Here is a 22945-nt window from a genome sequence, read left to right on the forward strand (position 1 = left end):
CTGCATTTGACTGTGTTATCAGAGAAATCCTATGGAAAAAAATGTTAAGTGTTAAGTGTTAATTTTCCAATACACTTAGTAACTCTGATATCCATGCTGCATCACAAAACAAACTTTAGGGTAAGAATAACTCAAGAAAGAAGTCTAACAGAAGCCACCCCTAGCTGGATTGGGGTGAAGCAAGGTTGCAATTTGGCAGCTATTCTTTTCAATTTGAATATGGCTGATTTGGAGTGAAAAGGAACATTTTGCAGTGAGATTAGGAAATCTCAAGTTATCGTGGCTAGCCTATGCAGATGATATACTTTTGTTTGACAAAACCCATTCTGGATTACAGGCAAAGCTGGAGAGTTTCCTATTGTACTGCAATAACAATAATCTCAAAGTCAATCCCCAAAAATCTAACATCATGATTTTTGCAAATCGAAAGAAAATACGCCACTTTACGTGGAATATAGACACAACACAGATAAATGTGGCTTCAGAAATGCTCTACTTGGGTTTTAAGGTTTCAAATAACACATCCTTAAAAAAAGCTAAGGAGCAATTGATGGGAAAAATGCGACTCCTTAAAGGGCAAATGAAAATGATATATTATAAATTCTGTACCTTCTGCCTTATTCCTTTGTATGAATATTATAGTAAGAAAATTGAAGCGATCTTATTATATGGGGTCGAATTACATCTAGAAGATTTGGGACCCCTTCTCAATCGCATACAAGGAATTCTATGGAAGAATGCCCTAGGTTTGCCGCAGAGTCTTCTAAATGCTATTCTAAGACACAAATTAGGTGTAACTTCCTTAGCTGCACGTTATCATTGGCGTCTACTATCACTGTATTTTAAGATGTTCGACCCCCCGCGTAATTCGATTTATGCTGAATTTGCAAAAATGTTACTTCAGGATCATCCTGTATCTGTAATAAAATTTAAGGAGAGAATGGATACACTCCTAATGAAGATCAACTTACGAGCTGATGATCTAGATGTAAATACCGATAAAATGAAAAAAAACTGTTTGAGCATGACTGGGTTGAATGCATAACACAAGTTCAAACTTATTCATCCTTTGACGAATATGCAGGATTTATTCATCGGCAAAGTCCTCGATTGAATTACTTATTGATGTGTCCTGACAAAATGATTCAGAGAACTTACATGTTATTTCGAATGGATTGAATTCAAACCAAATTAAGAACAAGACATTGGAATAAAGATCAACTTGAGTTAGGTGATCAGTCTTGTAGATTCTGCAAAAAAAACATCAGAATCTTTAAAACATTTATTTCTATACTGTTCCTATTTTGAAAAAACACATGTACTTAGGATGAAAGAATTCACAAATGCTAATACGAGCTTCGCAAGAAACTGTATATGGAAGTACTGCATGCGGGGAGCGAGTAATACGGCCATAATAGCAACAGCCCGATGATTGTTTTGTGATTGAGTTCAAAAATAGATGTGATTAATTCTGAAGTGAAATTATGATTTTGAGAATGGTTGCCATCGAATGTTCTTTAATGTTTTTACATATGTTACAAAAAATGTTTTTTTAATGAAGTTCTTTGTAAAGGTGTTTTACACCAAAAACAAATATTTTTAAATATCGCAGATGACACCCCAATATCAGGCAATCTCGAGCAGGACACCATCTGTGTAAACAAAGTCTACTCAATCATCCAAAACTGGATGGCGGAAAATAGCCTCCGTCTTAACGGAGAAAAAAAACAGATCCTCATATTAGGCTCCCATGCCCGACTAAGCAAGCTTCACCCTCAATGCGCAGCTATAACTATTGACACCACCCCCATTACCATCTCCAACCAAGTTAAAACTCTAGGGGTCTACCTGGCCTCTAGCCTTCCCATGTGCAAACATATCAGTGCACTCGCCACATTTACAGCATACACGGCCAAACTTATTGCACTGAGTCGACCCTTCCTCACGCCCCAAAACTGCATCACTTTAGCCAGAAATGTTGATCTCTCACTATAATTTGTATGTGGATCTTCCAAGACAGTCTTATTTCTGAAGTTCGGTTCACAAAACGTTGTCTTGTGTGCACTGCTTGTGTGTGGTTGACCATTGTGTGGTGCACAATTCCTCCCCCCGCACCCCTGGCGTTACTCTGCATATTCTCATTTTGTAAGGACAGGGACGAGGAGGTAACGTACGGATTACTTACTGGTAATTCCATTACTTAAAGTCCTTCTCTTCCTTGCCCCAGTCCTAGAACCACTCCCCTCCTCTGGGGTCAACTATGGTGGTAGAATGATGGGATATTTAACAGGCAGAGGATTTGTGGGATGGCCTTTATCTAGCGTCAAGGTAGAGAGCGGGGGTCACCCATCCAAGGGTCCTGATTTGGTTAGAGATTTTGGAGGTTCCTGTGAGCCTCATTCTGTAAGGACTGGCATGGGGAAGATAAGTCCTCTGAGAAATGATTACCGGTAAGTAAATCAGAACTGGTCCTTGCAAATCCTTGCTGCACTGTATAGGGGTTTCCACTGTGGGGGTGTGGAGGCAAAACACCAGGGATGAGGTAGTGTTTTCTATGTAGGCAGTAAGGCAGGACAGGGGGTGTGTGTTGCGGGAAGCAAAGTTGGCAATTAGTAGGTTAGGGCTGTGGGCAGTGTGGGGTCCACCCAGGGACCTACTGCCTGCAAAGGGGGTAGAGTGCAGTGGCCCTCTAAAAGACTCTCTCCAGTGCCAAGGGCCATTCAGGCATGGCCGTGGCTCAGTATCAGGCACCTGAACACCCACAGAGAGGAAGCACACACCCAGGATGCATATCCAGTGCCTTAGGAGCCTGTGCACTCCTGGCCCCGCCTTTATCAATCATGGTGATACATCTAGAGCACTACAATGTGCACTGCCACTCCTTCTCTTTTCTCGACAAATACCGGTTCTCCCTCACTCACCAATCTTCTGGTTAATCAGTCACATATATAGTCTCATCTTTGCTGGTGCTCTCACCATTTTTCGGAGGCCTGCAGTGTGTGCCAACGTCACGCCTTGGAGTCATTCGTAGCTTGAGGATCATGATCATCATTGCTCCTACCCGCTTGGTCATCATTCACAGGATTCTCCTCCCCTGCTGTTCCTGGCTGCAGCATCGCTCTTGAATGTTCTTCTGGATGGTTTGTTAGTTATTTAAAATGAGAAACATTGCTGGTGAACGACCCTGACCCTCTGTGTCGTGACCATGCATCCTTCCCAGGGGATTACCTTCAGTGGAGACGGGCGAAACGGTAACACCAATTTGCACTGTGTTGTACTATTCTTCATGAGAACTATGTGTCCTACATCCAGTGTGTGCACTACAGCACCTCTCCATCTGCTCTCACGGTCGTTCATCCGTTTCCTCCTGGCTAGACATTCATCATTGTCCAGCTTCACTGGTTACCATTCGGGATGGTGGTAATCAGTGTGCATGGAGCTATTCCCATTAAAACCGTTGCAACTCCCGTCGCGTGGTGGGCAATTAACTATTTTTCTCTATGTGCGGAACTGGTTGGCTGTTGCGCGCACATTATTTTCCATGTGCGCAACTGACTAAAGGGGTAAGCCACTTTGTGAGCTACCGTTGCAGAGAGAGTTTTAAAAGGAATTTCCTCTTCCGAGCCACTGCAATTCTTTACATATCTTACAACACTTTTTCCAAACAAATAGGTTAAAATTAAATATGTCATATGTGATTATAGAGAAAACCCATTAACCAGTCCAAGACTGCAACATCTGCCACAGTACCTTGCAAACGTACTTCTGTGCAGAGAGAAATGTATGTTTTAGGTCACTGGAAAATCGCTCATGTGTATTACAAAACACAAATATCTCTTCACATAACTGATGTGGTTGTCAAGAAATTCAGACAGAATACATTATTTGCCGATGGATTAGTGGCAATTAAAAGCAATGTTTCAAAAAACATGCTGATAGGAGTTCAAGTGCCACTTTAATGAAGTAATTCACGGGCCAAGAGAACATGCTTTTAATAATTTGTGTACGGATGATAATTGCATCAGACTAACTGCCCCTCAGAATATGAAGATCAAAAATGTGTGGCCCAAGTAGAGCAGTGGCATAGGAAGGAACTCTAATGATATTAATACCCAATATCAAGAAGAATTTTAAGAGGAAGAACATCTTTTAATAAGCAGAAAGTATCCCTATTGACAAAGCTAAATACTTTTTTACTCCCTGAAAAATCATTTGACTCCAAGTAGGGAACAGAATCTGATTAGAGCTGTGCTTGTACCCCTACATAGGCAATGATAGGGCACATAATAAAGTGTATAGTTTAGCCCACCCACCCGCACCACAACCTAGATACAATTAAACAAGAGCCTTACTGAAGAAAATGACATATATATGTATGCATTTTAAGTTAACAGCATCACTTTATCACAGATACAACTATTGAGTGCCTTCTTCTGTAACTTGGGATCCCTCTTCTGTAATTCTTTGTGATCAGTTAAATATGATGCAGGGAGCTGCTAGAGATGATACACACAGAACACATGGTCATAATGAAAATCCCTGAGCAGCTGAGCATAGAAGGGAAGGTGCCGTTGTCTAGACGGGCACTAGAATGTCCTATCCTTTGGCAAACAAGCAACACATTTCCTTCAGTGTACTGACGAATCGTCTGCCTTGGTTTTTTAAATGCGCTGCTTTGTTCATACCTGTGCTCTCCAGCCCATAGACTTCCCCGGCCCCTGTGCTAGCCTCCAATACTAGTTGGTAGAGCACTGTAAAAAGGGAGGGATCGTAGTAGTAAACATTCACTGGGATATTTGCAGACCCACCATACTTTGCAAGCACAGCATATGCCTTAACATATTATGTGCATTTTAAGAACATTAAGACTCTGCATACACACAACTCCTCTGCAGTGCATACTAGATGGTTTGCAACGTACCCCACCCTTATATCATTGTGTACGGTTACACAAATGCTCAGTGAAACCATTTTTGTATGGAATGTGGGATGTTTTTACCCATGCATCCAAGCCCTACCTCAAAAACTGTACAGTACTGGCATTGAAAACATCATGATGGCCAGAGCTTCCCAGAAAATGCCCAGGGAAGTGCATGAAGAATAGGCTGCCACCCATTTTGCCGATGTTATGGGCACAGAAGGGCACTGCCTAAAACCACCATTGGACTACCCACACAGTAGTCTGAAACCATTGGGAATGGCAATGCTGACTGCCAAAAGCAACCTAGAATTGTGGGGAATTCATTTTCTTAAATCCCAAAAAGGGGTGCAGTACCAGTACTCACCACTATCAGAAAGCCGGCGTTTTAAAACCACCAGATTTTGTTTAAAACTGAATAAATGAACCCAAGGCAAGCCAAAGAAAGACTTACTGAGAGGTGGATACAATCTAAAGTTATATTCTGAAGTGACTTGAAGGTTTATAACAAGACTGGCTGAGCTGTGGATTTCAGCAGTTTAAGTAAATTTGGACTGAAAGACACTAAAAACCTAAATGTTTAAAAGAAATGAGTGACCTACTTTTGAGTGTCACATAGGTTGCAATTGTTTAAATGTCATAGTTTTAAACTTAGAATCAGCATCCTAGCTGCATATGTAAAAAATTGTCTTGACTTAAACTGGGGAACAAAAGTGACATTAGCTGGGGCCTGGCTTAAGGAACTGAATTCTGCCCACCAGCTACCCCCGACAGGAGTTGAGACTTGCACAACAGCTGTGTTCCCAGGCCTATCTGCCTTTTGCTGCTCCCACCAAAAGGGATATGACACTTCCCTGATTGAATTACCTGGGCTCTGCAGGAAATTGAACAAAGCCCTGTCCTGACTCAGGCAAATGTTTTATTATGGGGGCCATAAATGGCTTCTTCTTGAACAATGGGCCTTCCAGGGCCCAGGCAGATGGTTTATTGCAGGGGTAATAAAAAGTGGCTTCCTCCTGGAAGTAAAGGGGAGGAGCACTGCCTGTGAGAGCAAGCTGGCTTGGCAGAACTGGAAAAAACAGAAATTCAACCCCTGTAGCCAGAATATGGTTTTAGAAAAAGATGAATAACTCATAGAGCGGACTTGTGAAAATTATTTAAATGATACCATAATTCTTGTGATTTTTCTGCCCACATTTTAAGAGGTTTTTAGAACCGGTGGCATGATCTGGGGGCAAACTAGCAGTTAAGAGGGTATTACTTAAAAGGTATGCATGTTACAAATCTGACATTTCATCAATTAATGTCCATACTCCTTGCGCACATGTGTGTAAATTTGGGGTAAAATCCGATGTTGCGAAACCACTAAAAAACACAAAATATTGCCATTTCGGAATGCAAGCTCCCAGGAAGAGCAGAGTTGAACCGGGGCTACCATCAGTAAATGCATGATGGGTGCATGTAATTTTAAACAAATGTGTACCTGTGCAAATATGTCTTTTGGGTCAAAATATAGATTGTGTGTAATTTGACAGGGGTGGGTTCTCTGTACCATAAACAGACCTCATCATGATGACACTTCATTTCATTCCCCCAATCAAGGGGAAGAGGATGAAGTGGCCAATGACAAGTGGAGAGGGGCTGGCTAGTGATGCTGCTCACACACACCCATTTTCAAAACACATAAAAGCAGACAGTGAGGTCAGATAGGGACCTTCAAATCCATTTGCTGCGGGACGCTCTGCCGGGAAAATCCATACTTTACCTCCATCAATCTCTAGAGAAAGCTGTGCAGAAAGATCCAGACTTCAAATTTATCAATATCCAGAACCAGAGACCCAGACCAGACCAGCAGAGCAGAGCTGACCCAGATCACTGTGAAGTGCCGAGACCAGACCAGAGTCCAGTCTAAAACCTGACCAGATCCGTGGCGAGGCCCATTCTATTTCTAAATATATTGTGAGTACCTAGCAGGACTGTGCAGAACCAATCTCTTAGTTAAAATAATATAATTCAATCTATTTTAATCTAACCAGAACTGTCTCCTAGAAGTTGTCACCTGTCATTTGCAAAGCTGTCACTTGTCTTTTTGAACTTTAAAATTTCAAATCTGAAAAACGACCTTTACCATATCGCTCATATCTCCGTGACCGTTTGTCCTAGAGACTTGCAGTAACTTTCCTCTGAAAGCTTAGAAGCTCAGCTTTTCAACGAACCTAGAACCGCATTCCGATAGTTCCTATAGTTTTTCCGCAATCGCGAAAAACGCACTCGCGAATTTGCCGCGATTTGCAAATTTCTCCACGTGTGAAAACAGAAGCTTCCTTAGTTTCCTTGCTAAAAATTTGTTTGCCTCTTAAGAACCATCCCTGAATCATTGCTAGAGAGAGCCTGGACTAATATTAACTTGACACCACTCACCCTGAACCTCTAGAGGGAATTAAAAGCATTTTAGCATATTTTTCACTTCATTGCCAGCACATATAAAAGCATTTTGGGCCTGTGTTTCCAACATCTGTAGTGTAAGCTTGCTGGGGTGAACTGAATTACATTTGATTGCATTTCTGAGGACTGTGTGCTTTCCTTCCATTTCCTTGCATTGCATAAAGGGGGGAGGGGATTGCCAGAGAAAAGTGATTACGTTGTTTTGTTGAACGCATATTGAGTATTTTCTGTACTGCATTTTCATTCCACCTTGCATCCATTTGAAACCATAAAGTATTGTTGCTATCTTATCCATCCTATAACCACTCATCATTGATTATAAAGAAGTGTGCTAGTGCCAGACTATCCATTATTGATTACTGCTCAGATTCAGTGTGATATTCAATTATTAAATTATTATAAAGTGTGATATATATATCTATTGTTTAAATTATCAAATAAACCTTTTAAATTGCAAAACAGAACTACTTCTTGGCTCGGTGGGGTCAGGGGGATTCCTAGAGAGGGGTGTTATATAGGGGTAGTCATCCAGAACGCATGAACTGGACATAAAGATATATCAATAAGGGTTTCCATTCAGTATCCCAGACTAGGCATTGACTTAGCTGTAGTGTTGAATTGAATCCTCTTACAGGAAGCAAGTTACCATATAATGTGTGAAGGTCTATGCCCAAAGGAACTCTGAACACTTGGACACAATGCGGATTGTGTGAAAAGTAATCTGTCTGAATAGCCGGTGTCCTGATACTATTGACGATTAATCAGACATAGTCCATACCCATTATCCCATGTAGGCCAAGTAAATGATTTTGCAATGTTGCTCTCCACTTATAGGGTAATGTTAGCAATGCTAAAATAAGAGACGCTGAGCATTGTTAGGCAGAATCCTGCGCAGTTCCCTTAGGGAGCCCTACAGAAGATTAAGACTACAGGCATGAGCAATAAATCCCCTTTGGTATCAGTCTATACCACAAAGATTTAGTTGGTAGCTGTGGCTAAGCAGTCAGACTTATCTCAAGAGGGAGATGAGCAGTATTCAGGGTTTACACAATAGGACTACAGTACTATGGTACAAGGAAACACTGACCAAGCCTTTGTATTAAAAAGAATATATATATATTTATTTTACACACTTCTAGTTCAACACATTAAACACAGTTAAAAATCAGTCAAGAAAAGTATACACAACTCCCTGGTTAAATTGTAGACATGTTTGAGCAAGAGTGAAAACTGAGCAAAACGGCACAGTGAAACCCAAACACAAATGGCACTATCAATTTCTCACAAGGGAGGGAAAGAACAAGTTATACAGGAATATACTCTTAGGCACCCTAGCAACACTTCCCAATAAGTTTGTGAACAAGTTTAGGCAAGGCAGTACTTTAGCATGTATAATACTGAGGTGAAAACCGAGCAAAATGGCACTTCACAAGTTTTAAAAGTGGGGAGGAAAGGGTGGTTATAAGAGTTAGGTGCACCAACACATTTCTAGGTGAGAAGCAATCTAGAGAAGACAGTTCTAACAGATTCAGCCAGAGTCAATAAGCCTGTGCCAGAGTCAGTGGTATAGGGCAAAGAGCCCAGGAGCAAAATGTTCTTGTAGCTGCAGTCAAGTCTTTGTTAAACGATTCGAAAAGGTGGTTGCAGAAGGTGAAAGACAATGTTAGATGATAGGGGCGGCCAACCCAGCAGGTAGGTAAAGGATTTAAAACACCTTTAGCGCTACCAAACGAAAAGGGAGGCTTGGCGGAACAAAGTACCTTAAAATGTAGAAGAGGCTCCTGCGGTGGCGGTTGTTCCTGGCAGTTCGGGGGATCCAGCAGAGGAAGAGAGAATCTCTTCATGGAGGAAGGTTCGAGTTACTGCACTGCCCGGGGATGAAATCAGCCGTGGTACTGCCAAACGAAATAAAAGGTACACTCCTTTAAATCGCCGTCCGGGTGGACGGGTGCCTGGCTTTCCGGTCTCCAAGTGCAGGGCACTGGCAATTCAAGTAGCCTGCTTACTTACAGTCAGTATATTTGAGCTGGTAGTTTGATTATATAGTGTGGGTGATGCTTTTGGGCAGGCGCAATGAGTAACAGAAATGTTGGCGCATGAACGTTATTCATGTTACATCCACTTGTTTTATGTTTGTTGTAGGTACAAGTCTGCTAACCTTTCGCAGAGCCAAGAGAGAAAGAGTCAAGATTGTCCGTTAGTATCTTCATGTGTTCTGGGCCCGAAGTTAGAGCCATAAGGTAAAAGTGTGAAAGAGTCAGGTTTAGGAGTCACGGTTGGGGAGGGAACATTATTTGGTTAATTTATGCAGGCATATCGTGGTTAGATTCTTCTGTTCATGAAGCCAGTTTTTCATATTAGTTTTTAACCTCTTGTCTGTGTATTTTGCTGTTAGGGATTTTAGGTGTTTACGGTCACACTTGCATATTAGTGTAATGCAAATGAGAAGAATATCAAGACTAGTTGCTTAAATTAAAAGAAAGACAATTTCAGGTAATTGCTGTGGCTTGTGCCTTATTAAATCTTTTTGAATAGGTGAGAATTGTCTGTGTGCGCTGCTAAAAATCTTCTGAGCGGCACCCAGAAGGAAGCTGGGCAAGTGCACAGTTTAAAGGAAACATTAGTGGTGGGGTGACGGCCAATACTCTTAAGAACTGGTAAATAGCTATTTTGGTGTCAGCCTGCTCTTCTCGGGCAATCCACAGTCTTGTTCAAAGTCCTCATGAACCTCTCTGCGTCTCCGTTTGACACCCACCCTCTCCAGGAACACTTCATCAGACCCTTGGTACAGGGGCCCATTGTCCCACTTTAGGACAGCTGGCAGGCCATGTGTTGCAAGCTTTGGGATGGCAGCCAATGCTGCCGTTGAATCGATAATTTCTACCTTTGGTTAATGTGAAGGAATCATGAAGTAGACCGACAAATTCAAAATTGGTTCTCAAAAGTTGTATTAACTTAAAAGGCAGGATGGAGTAAGGCCTAGCTTGCCCTATGACAAGATGGGATTACACTACCTAAAACTAAGGAGAGTTTGTGTCAGGAAGCCAATATCAAATGTCTGTGTGTCCGAAACCTATACTTGCCCTCACAACTAACTGTGTAGGGATGTCTGTATCAAAATGATTAGTGTTCAAAGAAAGTTCAGAGCTTCTTCCGGCTCTTGGCTTATAAGCAGCTTCCCCAAGTTCAAAACAGTTTACAAGATATTGGGGTTCCCTTCCCCAAGAGTTCAAATATTCCAGTTTTCAAAAATACAATTCATTGGGACACTTCCTGGCTCTTTTTTGATACCAGTACTTTTAACCAATTCACATAGGCAGTTCCTGTTTCTTGACTTCAAAATCACATACAAGGTGATTGCAAAACACAAGTTTCTTTATGGTTACTTCCATTGGCTTTTCCATACAAGGGGGCACACAGTCTAGGCGCAGTTGTCGGACCACACTGTTCACGTATTTCGTGAAAATGCAACTGATTCCCCTTCTTGACTGCTTCCATCAAACATTGGCCACTGCCAATTTTGACAGTGATGTTTAGTCAATTACCCAGTGTTACAATTTTCCAACACTGTACCATGGCTTGGTTGGCCCCCCACGCACTTAGGTACACTTACATGTATTCATCTGGCTCTTGCCAACACAGGTTTCCTCTTAACCTGCAGTTACTGGAACCATTTTAGCTTTGTGCCAATACTTGGTTTCTCATCTCATAACCTTCTTGGTATTCTCTCGACTTTTCCAATACTTGTGTTGCCTACAATATATTCTGTGGTATCTGCTACATGCACCACCTTTTTTTTCACTCCACTCACAAGTGCTCAAATCTTTATTTACTCTGTTCGGCATACAAAGGTGCTCATAACTTTCAGTTCATTTAATATTCAAAAGTACTTGTTTCGGCATTCGAAAGTACTTTAAATGACTTTCAGCTCGTTCAGTATCCAAAACAACAATGTTAAATGCATATTCGCCTGCCAGCCCGGTGCTTCCTATGCACTCACTGGTCAGTGCTTACAGCACTGCAAAGTCTCTGCCGCTCCAGGTTCTCGCCTACCTGAGCAGGACCATGCTCTTCTCCCAGCACCTCTTCATGGCATTGCTCCCCAGCGATGCTCCATCTGCAGCCCAGGAATTCTGTGACAGTGTCACTTGGTCACGCCGGTCTCGCTCACACGGTCTGTTTCCAGCCTCCAGCTTTCCTTAGCTTCACTTCATGCTGCATAAACTCTGCATCAGTCATCGGGTCTGGAGTGGATTCCCCGGCTGCCGCTGGGCCTCCACAGCTGACTACATCCCACAGCTGCCTCCATTTCCAAACAGAGGCCGGTTTTTAAAGTGTACGCCACCATACTGAGTCCAGAAAAGACTAGACCGCTCACCATTAGAGCGGTAGCTCTGCCTTACTCGTGTTGTCGTCGTCCTCGTCCCAGTACACAGCCGAGGCTGATAAATGTCTGCATTAACAAAAAGAGGCTGGCTGACATGTATTTGTCTCAACCAAATAAGGATGGGTCTTCCTAGTTGGTCTTTTCCTCGTCCCAATGTTCATGTGGTGTTCCTGGGGGACAGATTGAAGGGAAGAAAAGAAAGGGCTGACAGTAGCCTACAAAGGCTTGAGGGTTCATTGTGAAAAGGGAAAGGGCAATGTCTCACATAAGGACGTGCTCTCCCCACTACCCAGGTTCAGTCCACCCAGGTGATCCTCCCTCGCATATCCACCCCCAGGGTTAGGATCCAAAAGCAATGGCCTTTCCCTGGCCACCTGAGAGGAGGATCCAGGGGGAAAAGCGAGGACGCCCTCAGGTTCGACCCAATGAGAGTATACATCTATGACCACTAGGATGCATCTTCTGTCCTGGAGGGGTCTGAAATCCGCACTCACCCCTTGGCATAGACACTGTAGCAGCTGGTGGTCCAGCCGGCCCAAACATCAGGCATGGGATGCATCTGAATACAATCATCTCCACAGCAGGTTCCAACCCTTGGAATCATACCTTCTCACTCAGGCGAGATTTCGTCTTCCGCACACCTTGGCGTACGACATGCGCCAACCCTACCACCTTGTCTGTCCGCTCCACTGGGATCACCACCCTCGAGTCTCAGAGCAGAAGCGCATCTGGGGAAAGCAACAGCTCTTCCCATTGTCAAAACAGACTCAGTAACCTCTTATGGGCCGATTCCGTCCTGTGATGATGCTCATGAAAAAATTCTTCCAGTGCCTGGATTTGAGAGCCTCCTTGATTGCGCCAAAACAACGCGCAGGGAGGCAGTGCGTACTTCCTCCAGTGCCAAAGCCATCGGCCAGTAATCCGAAGACACCAGGAGCACATGTTCCTCCAGGCAGTCAGCCAGTTTGGATTTTCTCATGGGCGTGGCCCTCAGGTGTTGAGATAGAAAATCAAATGGACTGCCTGTTCCAGGCCGATGCTCAATCACAAAGTCGTATTATTGCAGTTGGAGGATCAATCTTTCAATCCGTGGCGGTGGGCGTTTGGATGTGCATGAGACGATTGGGATCAGTGGCTTCTGGTCTGACGGCACCTTGAATGAAGGTCCATACAGGTAAAGATGGAAGTGGCGACATCCCCAAAGTATGGTGATCACCTCCTTTTCAATTTGGGAATATCGGGATTCAGGTTGAGTCCGCGTCCTGATGGTGTATGCTCTGGGAAGAACTACCCCTTTTGGTGTCTGTTGAGTCAGTACAGCCCATGGTGTCTGTTGAGTCATTATAGCCCAGAAACTGTGGGGGCTCAAATTCATTGCAAACTCAGTTGGCAGGGCATGGTCAAAGTAGGACATTGTGGCATTATCCACCAATGCATCTTTTGTCGCCTCAAACACCACCCGATGATCCCCACTCCGTGGCCAGGGCGTTTAAGCTTTTGTCAACCGTCATAGTGACTCCAATATAGACACCAAATGGGGGATGAATCGACTAAGATAGTTGACCATCCCTAAATAAATCTGTACTGCAGACTGGTCTTTGGGGGCGGTCGCTGGTTTAATGTCCTTCACTTTTTGTGGATCTGCTGGCTTGGTCTTTGTGGAATACAAACCCCAAAAAATCCAGACAGTCTATTTAGGTTGAGGCAGTTTTCTCAGATTCTCAGCAGGATTGTCTGCAACCGTGACACGTGTTCAATGACATTGGGAGCCAAGTAGATCATCGCTTACATGGACAACCCCAGGAATACCAGTCACAACTCCTTGCTTTGGTAGACCTCTGCAGTCGACGAACGCCAAAGCAGAGTCACTTGTACTTGTACATGCAACGAGAGGGTGGAAATATAGCATGACTCTTCGTGGAGCGGAAGCTGGTGGTATCCCATTTGCAGGTCAAGTTTGGTGAAGTATTGTGAGCTTTGAATGTCAGCCAGCAGATTGTCAATGGTGTGGGTGGAGTGCCTCTTCACTGCTTTATTGGGAAGGTGCATGCCTACGCAGATGCAGACTTCATGCAAGCTTTTTGGCTTCCGAGCCACGACGATGGGCGACATCTACGGTCTGGGCCCAAATGCCTTCACAATAGCAGCCTCTTCCAGAATGCGCAGTATTTGTTCCACCATAGGCCTTATGTGTAAAGGGACCCTGCAGTGTTTGAGCGCAACTGGTTGGACTGTAGGATTGATGTGGAGACATCTCATGCAATCGAAGGTAGCCTATCCCTTCATATATATCGTCAAATTCAACCAATAGACCTATATCCTCCACGCACACAGCAAAGGCTAATTTGACAAACAAGTTCTTCACCTGTGTCACAGCTCAACAAAGTGGCAGTGTCCATGTCAGTGATGAGGGCTTTCCCTCGAGTCGGCATGCTGGAACCTCATACTTGCGACTCCCTGTTGTGGTATTGGTGTGTCATTTCCATAAGAGAAAAATTCATACTCTGCTAGGACCAAAGGATGATCAATGATTCATGCCTCCGAACTGGCCTGCACTCATGACGTTGACCGAGGCCCTCATGTCAATAATGACAGGCATGGACTCCCCTTTAATACAAATTCTGCAGCGTGGCTGTCATCTCTTGGATTGTTTGCATCCCAATGCCGAAATGAAGACATCACAATCATCAACTGGGTCTTTTGGTTCAGGATTGTCTTCGGTGTCTACTTGCCGCACGTAAGCTGAGCAATTGAGTCCAATTCCTGGATGGTGTAGCCGACTTGCCTGCTTTGCATAGTTTAGCGAAATGTCCAATGTGGCCACATATGCTACACTCCGCTCTGCAGGCTGGGCGCCCACTGCAATGGGGCAGCATACCTCCTCAATGTTCGTAGGACCTCAAGGTAGGCACAGCAGACGGACGCGCTCCCTCCCTTACCCGCAAGTCTGGTTCGCTGGCTGGAGCGGACTCTCCCGGGGAGCTGTTTTGTGACAGCTTGCACCTTCTGGATGTACAGGGTCTAGAATGCTGCTTTCATCTTCCCAGCACTTCTGTCACTACATATGAGCAGCCCAGCTCCAGAATGCCGAGGTGGAATCCTGGGTTCCCACAGGATTTGGCACCAAAGTATGTTTGTGTGGCAGCCTTGAATTATCTGTTGTAGTCGCGCATGGAACGCATCAATCGGCTCCAGGGTTTCTGGCCATGTTTGTCATAGCTGGAATTGCTCCAAATCTGCATTCGCTTGTGGGTTGAAATAATCTGCCATGGCCCTTTTAGTGCGGTCATAGGAATCGTCATTAATGGGAAGAGTTTTGAAAAGGTTATTGTGACGTCGTCACACTGGAAGCGCTCCATCGTCACGTGCCGGCGAACAGGGAGTTGCGGGAAGGGGAGGAAGAGGGCAGTTCATGGTGAGAGTTGAAGAAATAAAGATGTGTTGTCTTATCCTCTCGTGTCCGTCTCCTCACTAGTGTGACCAGTGTGAGTGAGACTGTGTGGGCGCCTCAGGTGAGACAACTTTGGGAGACATTACACTGGCGACGGGGGGTTTCGATACCCACAACCTTGGCGGTCCCTCCTCGCAGCGGCACGAGTGGAGAGAAAGACTGAACAGTCTGCCGGAGGACGGGATCATCAACCCATCTCCGTATTAAGTGGGCGAGGGGCCCGAGCGGAGCTCCCTCATCTTGGCACCAGGGCATGGAGCACGGCTCCACACATACAAGCGTCCCAGCATACTGCTGGCACATGAGGCGCTGCAGCGCATGCAAAAGGCAGCACTGTCAGAAAAGGAAAACACGCCAGTCCGGAAACAAAGTGAACATTGAAATAAGTAAGGAGCGGAACAGAAGCGGTGCACAGCCTGCAGTGCCATTCAAGTCTGCAGTTTATGCGTAGTCAAGACCAGGTCAGATCACGCAGTTCGTGCAGCGCACGTGGGGCAGGAGAAAGAGCGTGCACCAGAACGCATGCAGCTCCACCATCAACTCAGTCTAATTTTCCTGCCCACGTCCTTGACAGACCCTGTAAAAACCACCAAAGCAAAGGCTCACCAAGGTCAGTGACACCAGCGCTGGGGGGGGGGGGGACGCACTACACACATCTCCTGGGAGTGGGGCTAACCATCTGCACAGAGCACAAGGGGGGAGCGCAGCCGAGCCAAGAGGTGTCAATGGAGGACACTCTCACAGTGCCCCTCACTATTGCAGCAACCCTACCCACAAGAAGGCAAGACAGCCTCATCACGCAGCTACCCACACACTTCGACCTGGCTGAATCCAGCAGCCTAGAGCCACGCTGGAAGAGGTGAATCAGAGACTGAAGTGTGCATCAAGGCGATTGGACCTGTAGATGAAGAAAGAAGCACAGCCTCCTCACGCTGTCCATCGGCCCAATGTCAGGGACATCGTGGATGAGCTCCCTGACGACGCAAAGGACACGTATGCAAACCTAGAATCAACCCTAACTGACTATTTCGCTCCACACACGAACATGGACTACGAGAGGCACGCATTTCACACGTCCAAGCAATCAAAGGGAAAGTCCATGGACGCCTTCATCATGCGACAGAGTAAAACTGAAACATTGCGACTTCAATAACTAATCAAACAACGAAGCACTGAGGTCACAAATCATAGCTGGTTGCGAATGTGCAGATTTTAGAAAAAGACTACTACAGAAACAACGCACGTTGGAGGAAATACTACGCCTCGCTCGCTCGGACGCAGCTTTGGTTTCCCAAGTATAAGATCTGGATGAACTCAAGATAACCCATGGCAAAAGCGAAAGCATCAACAAAGTAGACACGTCGCCCAGGGGCAACGGCAAACCGTTCTGTTACAGGTGCGGCTACGAGTTCCCACACGAGGGCCCATGCCCCGCCATCGGCCAACAGTGTTCAGCCTGCAGGGGAGACAATCACTTCAAAGCAGTATGCTGCGTGTATCGAAGTCAGATGCGGGGCAAAGGAAAACAGCCCTCTGGAAGGGACAGACCGGTGCAAAGCCCTCCCAGGGCATCCAACCAATCGTTCAAACCTTCCCCACGTAGACCCAAGGAAGAGAAATCCGAGAGAAGGCCACGTGACAGAGCGTTGAGTGAATGGCGGGATAGCAAACCAACACAGACAAGATCAAGAAGATGACCCAGGAGTTACATACGTTACCTAGTTGAGCACTCACAATCGGACAGCAGGTCAAGTGCATCACCCAGAGAAGAAACACAGGAGTGAAAAGCATCGAGAGGAACCAAGGGGAAAAAGGATTCCTGTACGCACTAAGTGACCCGGCAGCAAAGGAACAGAGCCCAACCCTTATCATTCAAGTAAACCAGACACCCGCTGAGTTCCTAGTTGACGCAGGAGCACCCGTCAACATCATTAGTGAGGAAGTGTACGTCAGCATACCACACGCCTCGCGACTCCAACCAGTAAAGATTCACATCTACCCATACGGATCAAAGACACTGCTACCTTGCAAGGGGTATTTTATGTCGTCATACACGTACAAAGGACAGTCAAAGGAAATCCCCATGCACGTGCTTGAGGCTGCCACAGAGAGTGGCTGCACCCTAGGCTACAAGGCAGCCATTGACATGGGCCTGATCCATTTACCATACAGACTGATGGTCCACAAATATCTGGACCCGACAGCGAAAATTGAACAACTCTTTCCAGCTCTGTTCAAGGGCCTTGGAAAACTAAAAGGATGGCTGATAGACCTGCACATCGACGCAAGAGTTCCACCAGTGGCTCAGCATTATTGAGGAATCCCGATCAACAAACAGAAACAAGTCGAAGAGGAACTCCTAAAACTCCTCAAAGCAGACATTATTGAACCAGCAGAGGACCCACCCTGTGGGTATCCCCCATTGTCCCTGGGCAGAAGAGGGACTCAACAAATATATGCATATGCGTGGACATGCGCAGGCCGAATGAAGCCATTCCGCGGGAACGACACCAAGCTCCACGCATCACTGACATGGTGCATTTGTTAAATGGTGCCACTACATTCTCCAAACTAGATCTCAGCAAGGGATATCATCAACTGGAACTAAGTAAAAACTCTAGATACATCACCACATTTACCACTCATTTGGGATTCTATAGGTATAAAAGGCTCAGCTTCAGGGTCTCATCGGCAGCGGAGATCTTCCAATCCGAAATTCACAAAGTAATAAAACATATACCAAACAGCTTGAATTATAGCGACAACATACTAGTATTCGGTCAAGACCAGGAGCAGCATGATAACACTCGTGCGGGTCTGCATGGCTGTAGGGGAAGCCAACCTCACTTTATATAAGGCCAAATGCAAACCCTCCAGTTCTTTGGACACATTCTCTTCAGAGGACACAACACCACACCCTGAAAAAGTGTCAGCGCTGAATGAGGCTGAGCCTCCCAAAAATGTATCGGACCTTTGCTCATTCCTCGGGCTTGCAAGCTACTGGACTCGCTACATACAAGATTTCACCTCCGTCGGTGAACCCCTCAGAGCTATCACAAAACAGAACACTGATTTCACATAGACGGAAGATCACCAGCGAGCACAACGCATATCGGACGCCAAGCACATGGCCTACTTCAATTCAAAGAGGGATACCGAGTTAGTGGAGGACGCTAGCCTGGTTAACCTAGATGGACACCAAGGACAGCACTGCAAGGCACATTGTATCCTATGCCGCAGGAGCCTCTCAAAGACGGAACAGGCCTACTTGCTACCGGAAAAGGAGCGACTAGCAGTAGTCTGGGCCTGTGAGCATTTCCACCTCTACTTGTATGGAAAACCATTTACAGTGGTGACTGACAATCAAGCACTGCTATTCCTCTATGGGAATCCGCAGGCCAAAATTCCACCAAGAATAGCCAGGTGGGCACCAAGACTGCAGGACTATAGTTTCAACATAGCGCATAGACCTGGAAAGGAGCACAACCCAATGGACTTCGTGTCGTGGCACCCATGCAAAGAACCTCAAAGCTCTCGTTCCATAGCAGATCAATACATCCACTACATCGTACAAGGCACTACACCAAAAAGGCTGGACCCTCACCAAATTGCACAGGAAACAGAATGACCAGGGTTTGCAGGTCATTATTCAATGCATCGAAACAGGACACTGGAAACAGGCTAAACAGGCATGAATCTATGTGGGACATCACCTGCCTGATGGCTGTTAAAATACGAACTGAGGAAGACAACCGAAGGACTCCTGCTAAAAGGAACCAAACTAGTAATACCGAGAGCACTACACCAAAAAGTGTTAGCCCTAGCTCATAAAGGCGACAGAGGCATAGTATCGACAAAATGGATGCTCAGAAAAAGAACTATGGTTTCCCCGGTTAGACACCCAGGTGGAAGACCTCCTACAAAACTGCCCCACCTGTGCAGTCATCAACCCACACACACGGCCAGAAACCCTGTGCATGACAGAACAACCGGAGAAAGCACAGGACGAAATCACAGTAGACTTTTTCGGACCATTGGAAGGGGGAAGAGCACATCCTTGTAGCCGTAGACTAATACTCTAGCTTCCCTGATCTCCAAATAGTGCCATCAACCTCTGCATACCACACCATCCCCGCTCTTGACAGGATGTTCGCAGCATATGGCATTCCACGCATCCTAAAATCAGACAACGGGCCTCCGTTCACAGGACAGGACTTCAAAACATTCTCCGAGTAAATGGGTTTCGTCCATCGCCGCATCATACCACTGTGGCCACAAGCGAACGGCACAGTGGAGCGCTTCATGAGCAATGTGAAGAGGAGCGTACAAATCGCCAGACTGACTGGGAAACCAGTGGAGGAACTAACTACTAGCTACAATGATATTATCGAAACACTGTGCAGAGCACCACGGGGAAGACACCCTTGGAAGTAATGTTTGGCCGCAACATAAGAACCTGATTGCCCCACACGACCAGCCCTGATGAATGCTACAAAGAAGATGCCGAAATGCGAGAGCAAGACTCAAGAAACAAATGAAGATGCAAGCCGATGGAGACAGGAGAGCTCGACCAAGTACCATGGAACCTTGAGGATTCGTCATAGTGCGTCAACCTCAAGAAAGGAAAGCAATGGCTGCATTCGATATATAGCCCCTGACGCATGTAAAGGGCTCCCTCATCACAGCTGAGGATGCGACAAAAGGCATCACCTGAAACTCCTTGCACTTCAGACGCATGCCAGGCATCATTCTGGACATCGCTCTGATGTCGCTACCACCGGGTGGGACTCATCCTATGAAGGAGATGGGAAGGACTCTTGCAATGAGCACACCCCTTTGTGTTCAGAAGACAAGGCAGTCCCTGGGCCCGTGAGACTTACGGGCCAACCTCAGCGAGCTCGTAATCGACCTTGGCGATTGATTGAGATGAACTAGGGACATCCTTATGTTAATAACGGGCGGGGTGACGTCGACACACTAAGCGCTCCCTCGTCACATGCCGGGGGACAGGGAATTGCGCGAGGAAGAGGGCAGTTCATGTTAAGAGTTGAAAAAATAAAGATGTGTCATTTTATCCTCTTGTGTCCATCTCCTCACTAGTGTGTCCAGTGTGAGACCATATCGGTGCCTCAGGTGAGGCAACTTTGGGAGACAGTACAATTATGCACACCTGTGCACACGTAAAAAAGCAGTGCAGGCATTTTCCATCTGTCATTGTCGAAATTATCAGTCGTATCAAAATAGAATTCTAATCTTTCGGACCAGGGGCCCAATCATGGATGGTGTTCCCCCGATCATCAAATTCATCAATGGGAATGGTCATGCTGCTATACTTTCTGGCCACACATGGCCTCAGGGAGGCTACAAGAGGAACGGGTTCCTCGTCTGATGCAGCCATTCTCGTTGCCAGTTGTGAGGTCCACCCAGGGCTTAACTGCCTGATAAGGTGGTAGAGTGCATTGGCTCTCTTCAAGACTCTCTCCATTGCCAAGGGCCCTTCAATCAGGGCCTTGGCTCAGTATCAGGCACCCACAACCCCACAGAAAGGAGGCACACACCCAGTGTATATCACTGGTGCATCTAAAGCCCATGCGCTCCTTGCGCCGCCTTTAATAATCGTGGTGACTCATGGCTGCGTGCATGCTGGTTGGTGCACGGCTCCCGTTCCATTGTAGAGAGCAACCACGCGCTCCTACAGGCAAGAACCAGTAAGCAGGTCTTTGGTCCCATGGATAACACCAAGCTCGGACTGGCCTATAGGGCAATAAGCCCACGCAGACCCAAAAACACAAAATGCTGGTGTGGGCCATTTTTAAGGGCCAAATTGGCCCACTTTTTTAGCCAATTTGGCCGAGATATTGGGTTAATTCATTCTGCAGCTAGTCGTTTTGACCAGTGTTGCTGAATAAATATTGTTTGTTTATTTGATATAGCGCAAGACCAAAACCCTCAACTTGCACAATTTGCATCACACTAACAAAAAACCCCTCCCTGGTTACTATTCAAACAGTGTCGGAAAAGGAATGAATAGCCATTTGCAACTGTGGGCCGCTTTTCCATTGGTGCCCGAGACAATTTTATGGCCAGTCCTACCTTGCATAACACTGACAATCTTTTGCTGCGTCTACTCATATTTAGTTTTAAAAAGACAAGACAGAAGCGGGCCCCGCCTCACCCAATCGCCCCTGGCTTGGCCCTATTCATTAATTCAATTGCCCCCCTGACACCAGCCCACTCTCTGCTACTACCCCAATGTTGTCTGCAACACTTAGAGGGCGTTGCAAACCCCTCAAATAACTGGACACATACAAACATATTATAACTTTACGATGTACCCAGCTCTCTGCCGCAACAGATGCATACAGCTCCACAGTTCTTCACATGACCCGTCATCCCCACATCCCCAGGGCTCTTCGTCACACGCCTCCCTGTAATCCCAGTGTCCCTGCAACTACTGCGAGAGGTACCTGCAAACCGCAGACCCCAACAGAGCTCTATTGCCTCATCTCTCTGGGTCATGCAAAGCTCCAGTCTCACGCTCACCAGGAATTCCACGCAGGTGCACGTACCATGATTATGGTGCATTCGGATTTCCGTGATGCATGTACACCGTCACACAAGGTCTGGCTTCTCCTTGCTCCCAGAGTACCCTCCGAAGTTCAGTCTCGGCTCCTCCTCTCCATCCCGCGTTCTGTTCAAACATCGGCGTCTTTGCCATGGAAACAACAGACCGACGTGACTAGTTTCCAACAGGAAGGAAGGCGTCTTCTTGGTCTAAACATGCAATACCATAGTATTGCCAGAAAAGGTATGGAAAGAGAAGAGGGACATGATACAAGCCGGCAATTGTGGTCGCCATCTTTGAATTGGAGGGTCTCCTTCCAGATACAGGCCACCCACACGGCGTCATTTAAAAAAATAAATGTCAATAATCACGTGTGATCTAAAAAAGGTAATATTCATTACTCCTAGTTCTATATCAAGACTGGAGGCTCGGATTATGCTTCGCTTCCATATTTTCTGTTCAGCAGCAAAGTACAACCAATAAAACATGAAAACGTGACACACAGTAAAACTACAATAACCATTGTTTTAGAGTCTTTGTAGTTCTGTTCTTATTGGTCCTCAAACTGACCATGTGATAACTTCAAACAATCATAGTATTCCTTGTTGATAAAGCACCCTGTCCTTCTACTATTCCTCCTCTTTCTTTGCTGCTTGACAGCAAGTTAAGTGCCCTTTTTCATTATTCATGTGAATCATACATGCCAACATTTCAACCTACCTGTGCAGGGAGATTACATCCGAAAAATCTGGAGACAAAGATTTCCCCATAGGAATGTATTGGGCAAAGATTTATTTTAGTCGGGAGAATGTGAAAAATAGCAATATTTATCACGGGAAAATCGGGATTCTCCCGCCTAAATCAGGAGGGTTGGCATGTCTGGTGAATGTATGTGTTGATGGTGTTTTATGAGGCAGACTAGCACGCACGCACGCATAATTAGGAATGTTGGCGGAGCATATTGTTCTGGTGTATACTTTTCTTTATACTTTTCTCATTACCATTAAAATGGTCATTTATACATCACATGTGGTCTTGACAAAACAGAGTAATTGTGATGTCATGTAACTCTTATGAGAATGTTTTGTTTCACTGTATGTTCTATTGCGGTCAGTTGGAGCCTGCCTCTGAAGGTGGTGTCTGCTGTCTGCGCGTATTGACTGATTAAAGAACTTATAA

The 22945-nt window shown here is 45.6% G+C and overlaps 1 protein-coding gene across 2 annotated transcripts in view; it reads right to left on the reverse strand.

The window, feature by feature from the left end:
- LOC138514207 (uncharacterized) overlaps nt 1-21972 on the reverse strand; it is a 551131-nt gene extending 529159 nt beyond the window's left edge. For both annotated transcript variants that reach the window (XM_069629548.1, XM_069629547.1), the window contains exon 1: nt 21771-21972. In XM_069629548.1, coding sequence (XP_069485649.1) covers nt 21771-21773 — 3 coding nt within the window. In that variant the 5' untranslated portion in view covers nt 21774-21972. The remainder of the gene's footprint in view (nt 1-21770) is intronic.
- Nucleotides 21973-22945: the final 973 nt, after the last annotated feature.

The sequence above is a fragment of the Ambystoma mexicanum genome, chromosome 12, assembly GCF_040938575.1.
Source record: "Ambystoma mexicanum isolate Mex_15411 chromosome 12, UKY_AmexF1_1, whole genome shotgun sequence".
Lineage (NCBI taxonomy): Eukaryota > Metazoa > Chordata > Amphibia > Caudata > Ambystomatidae > Ambystoma > Ambystoma mexicanum.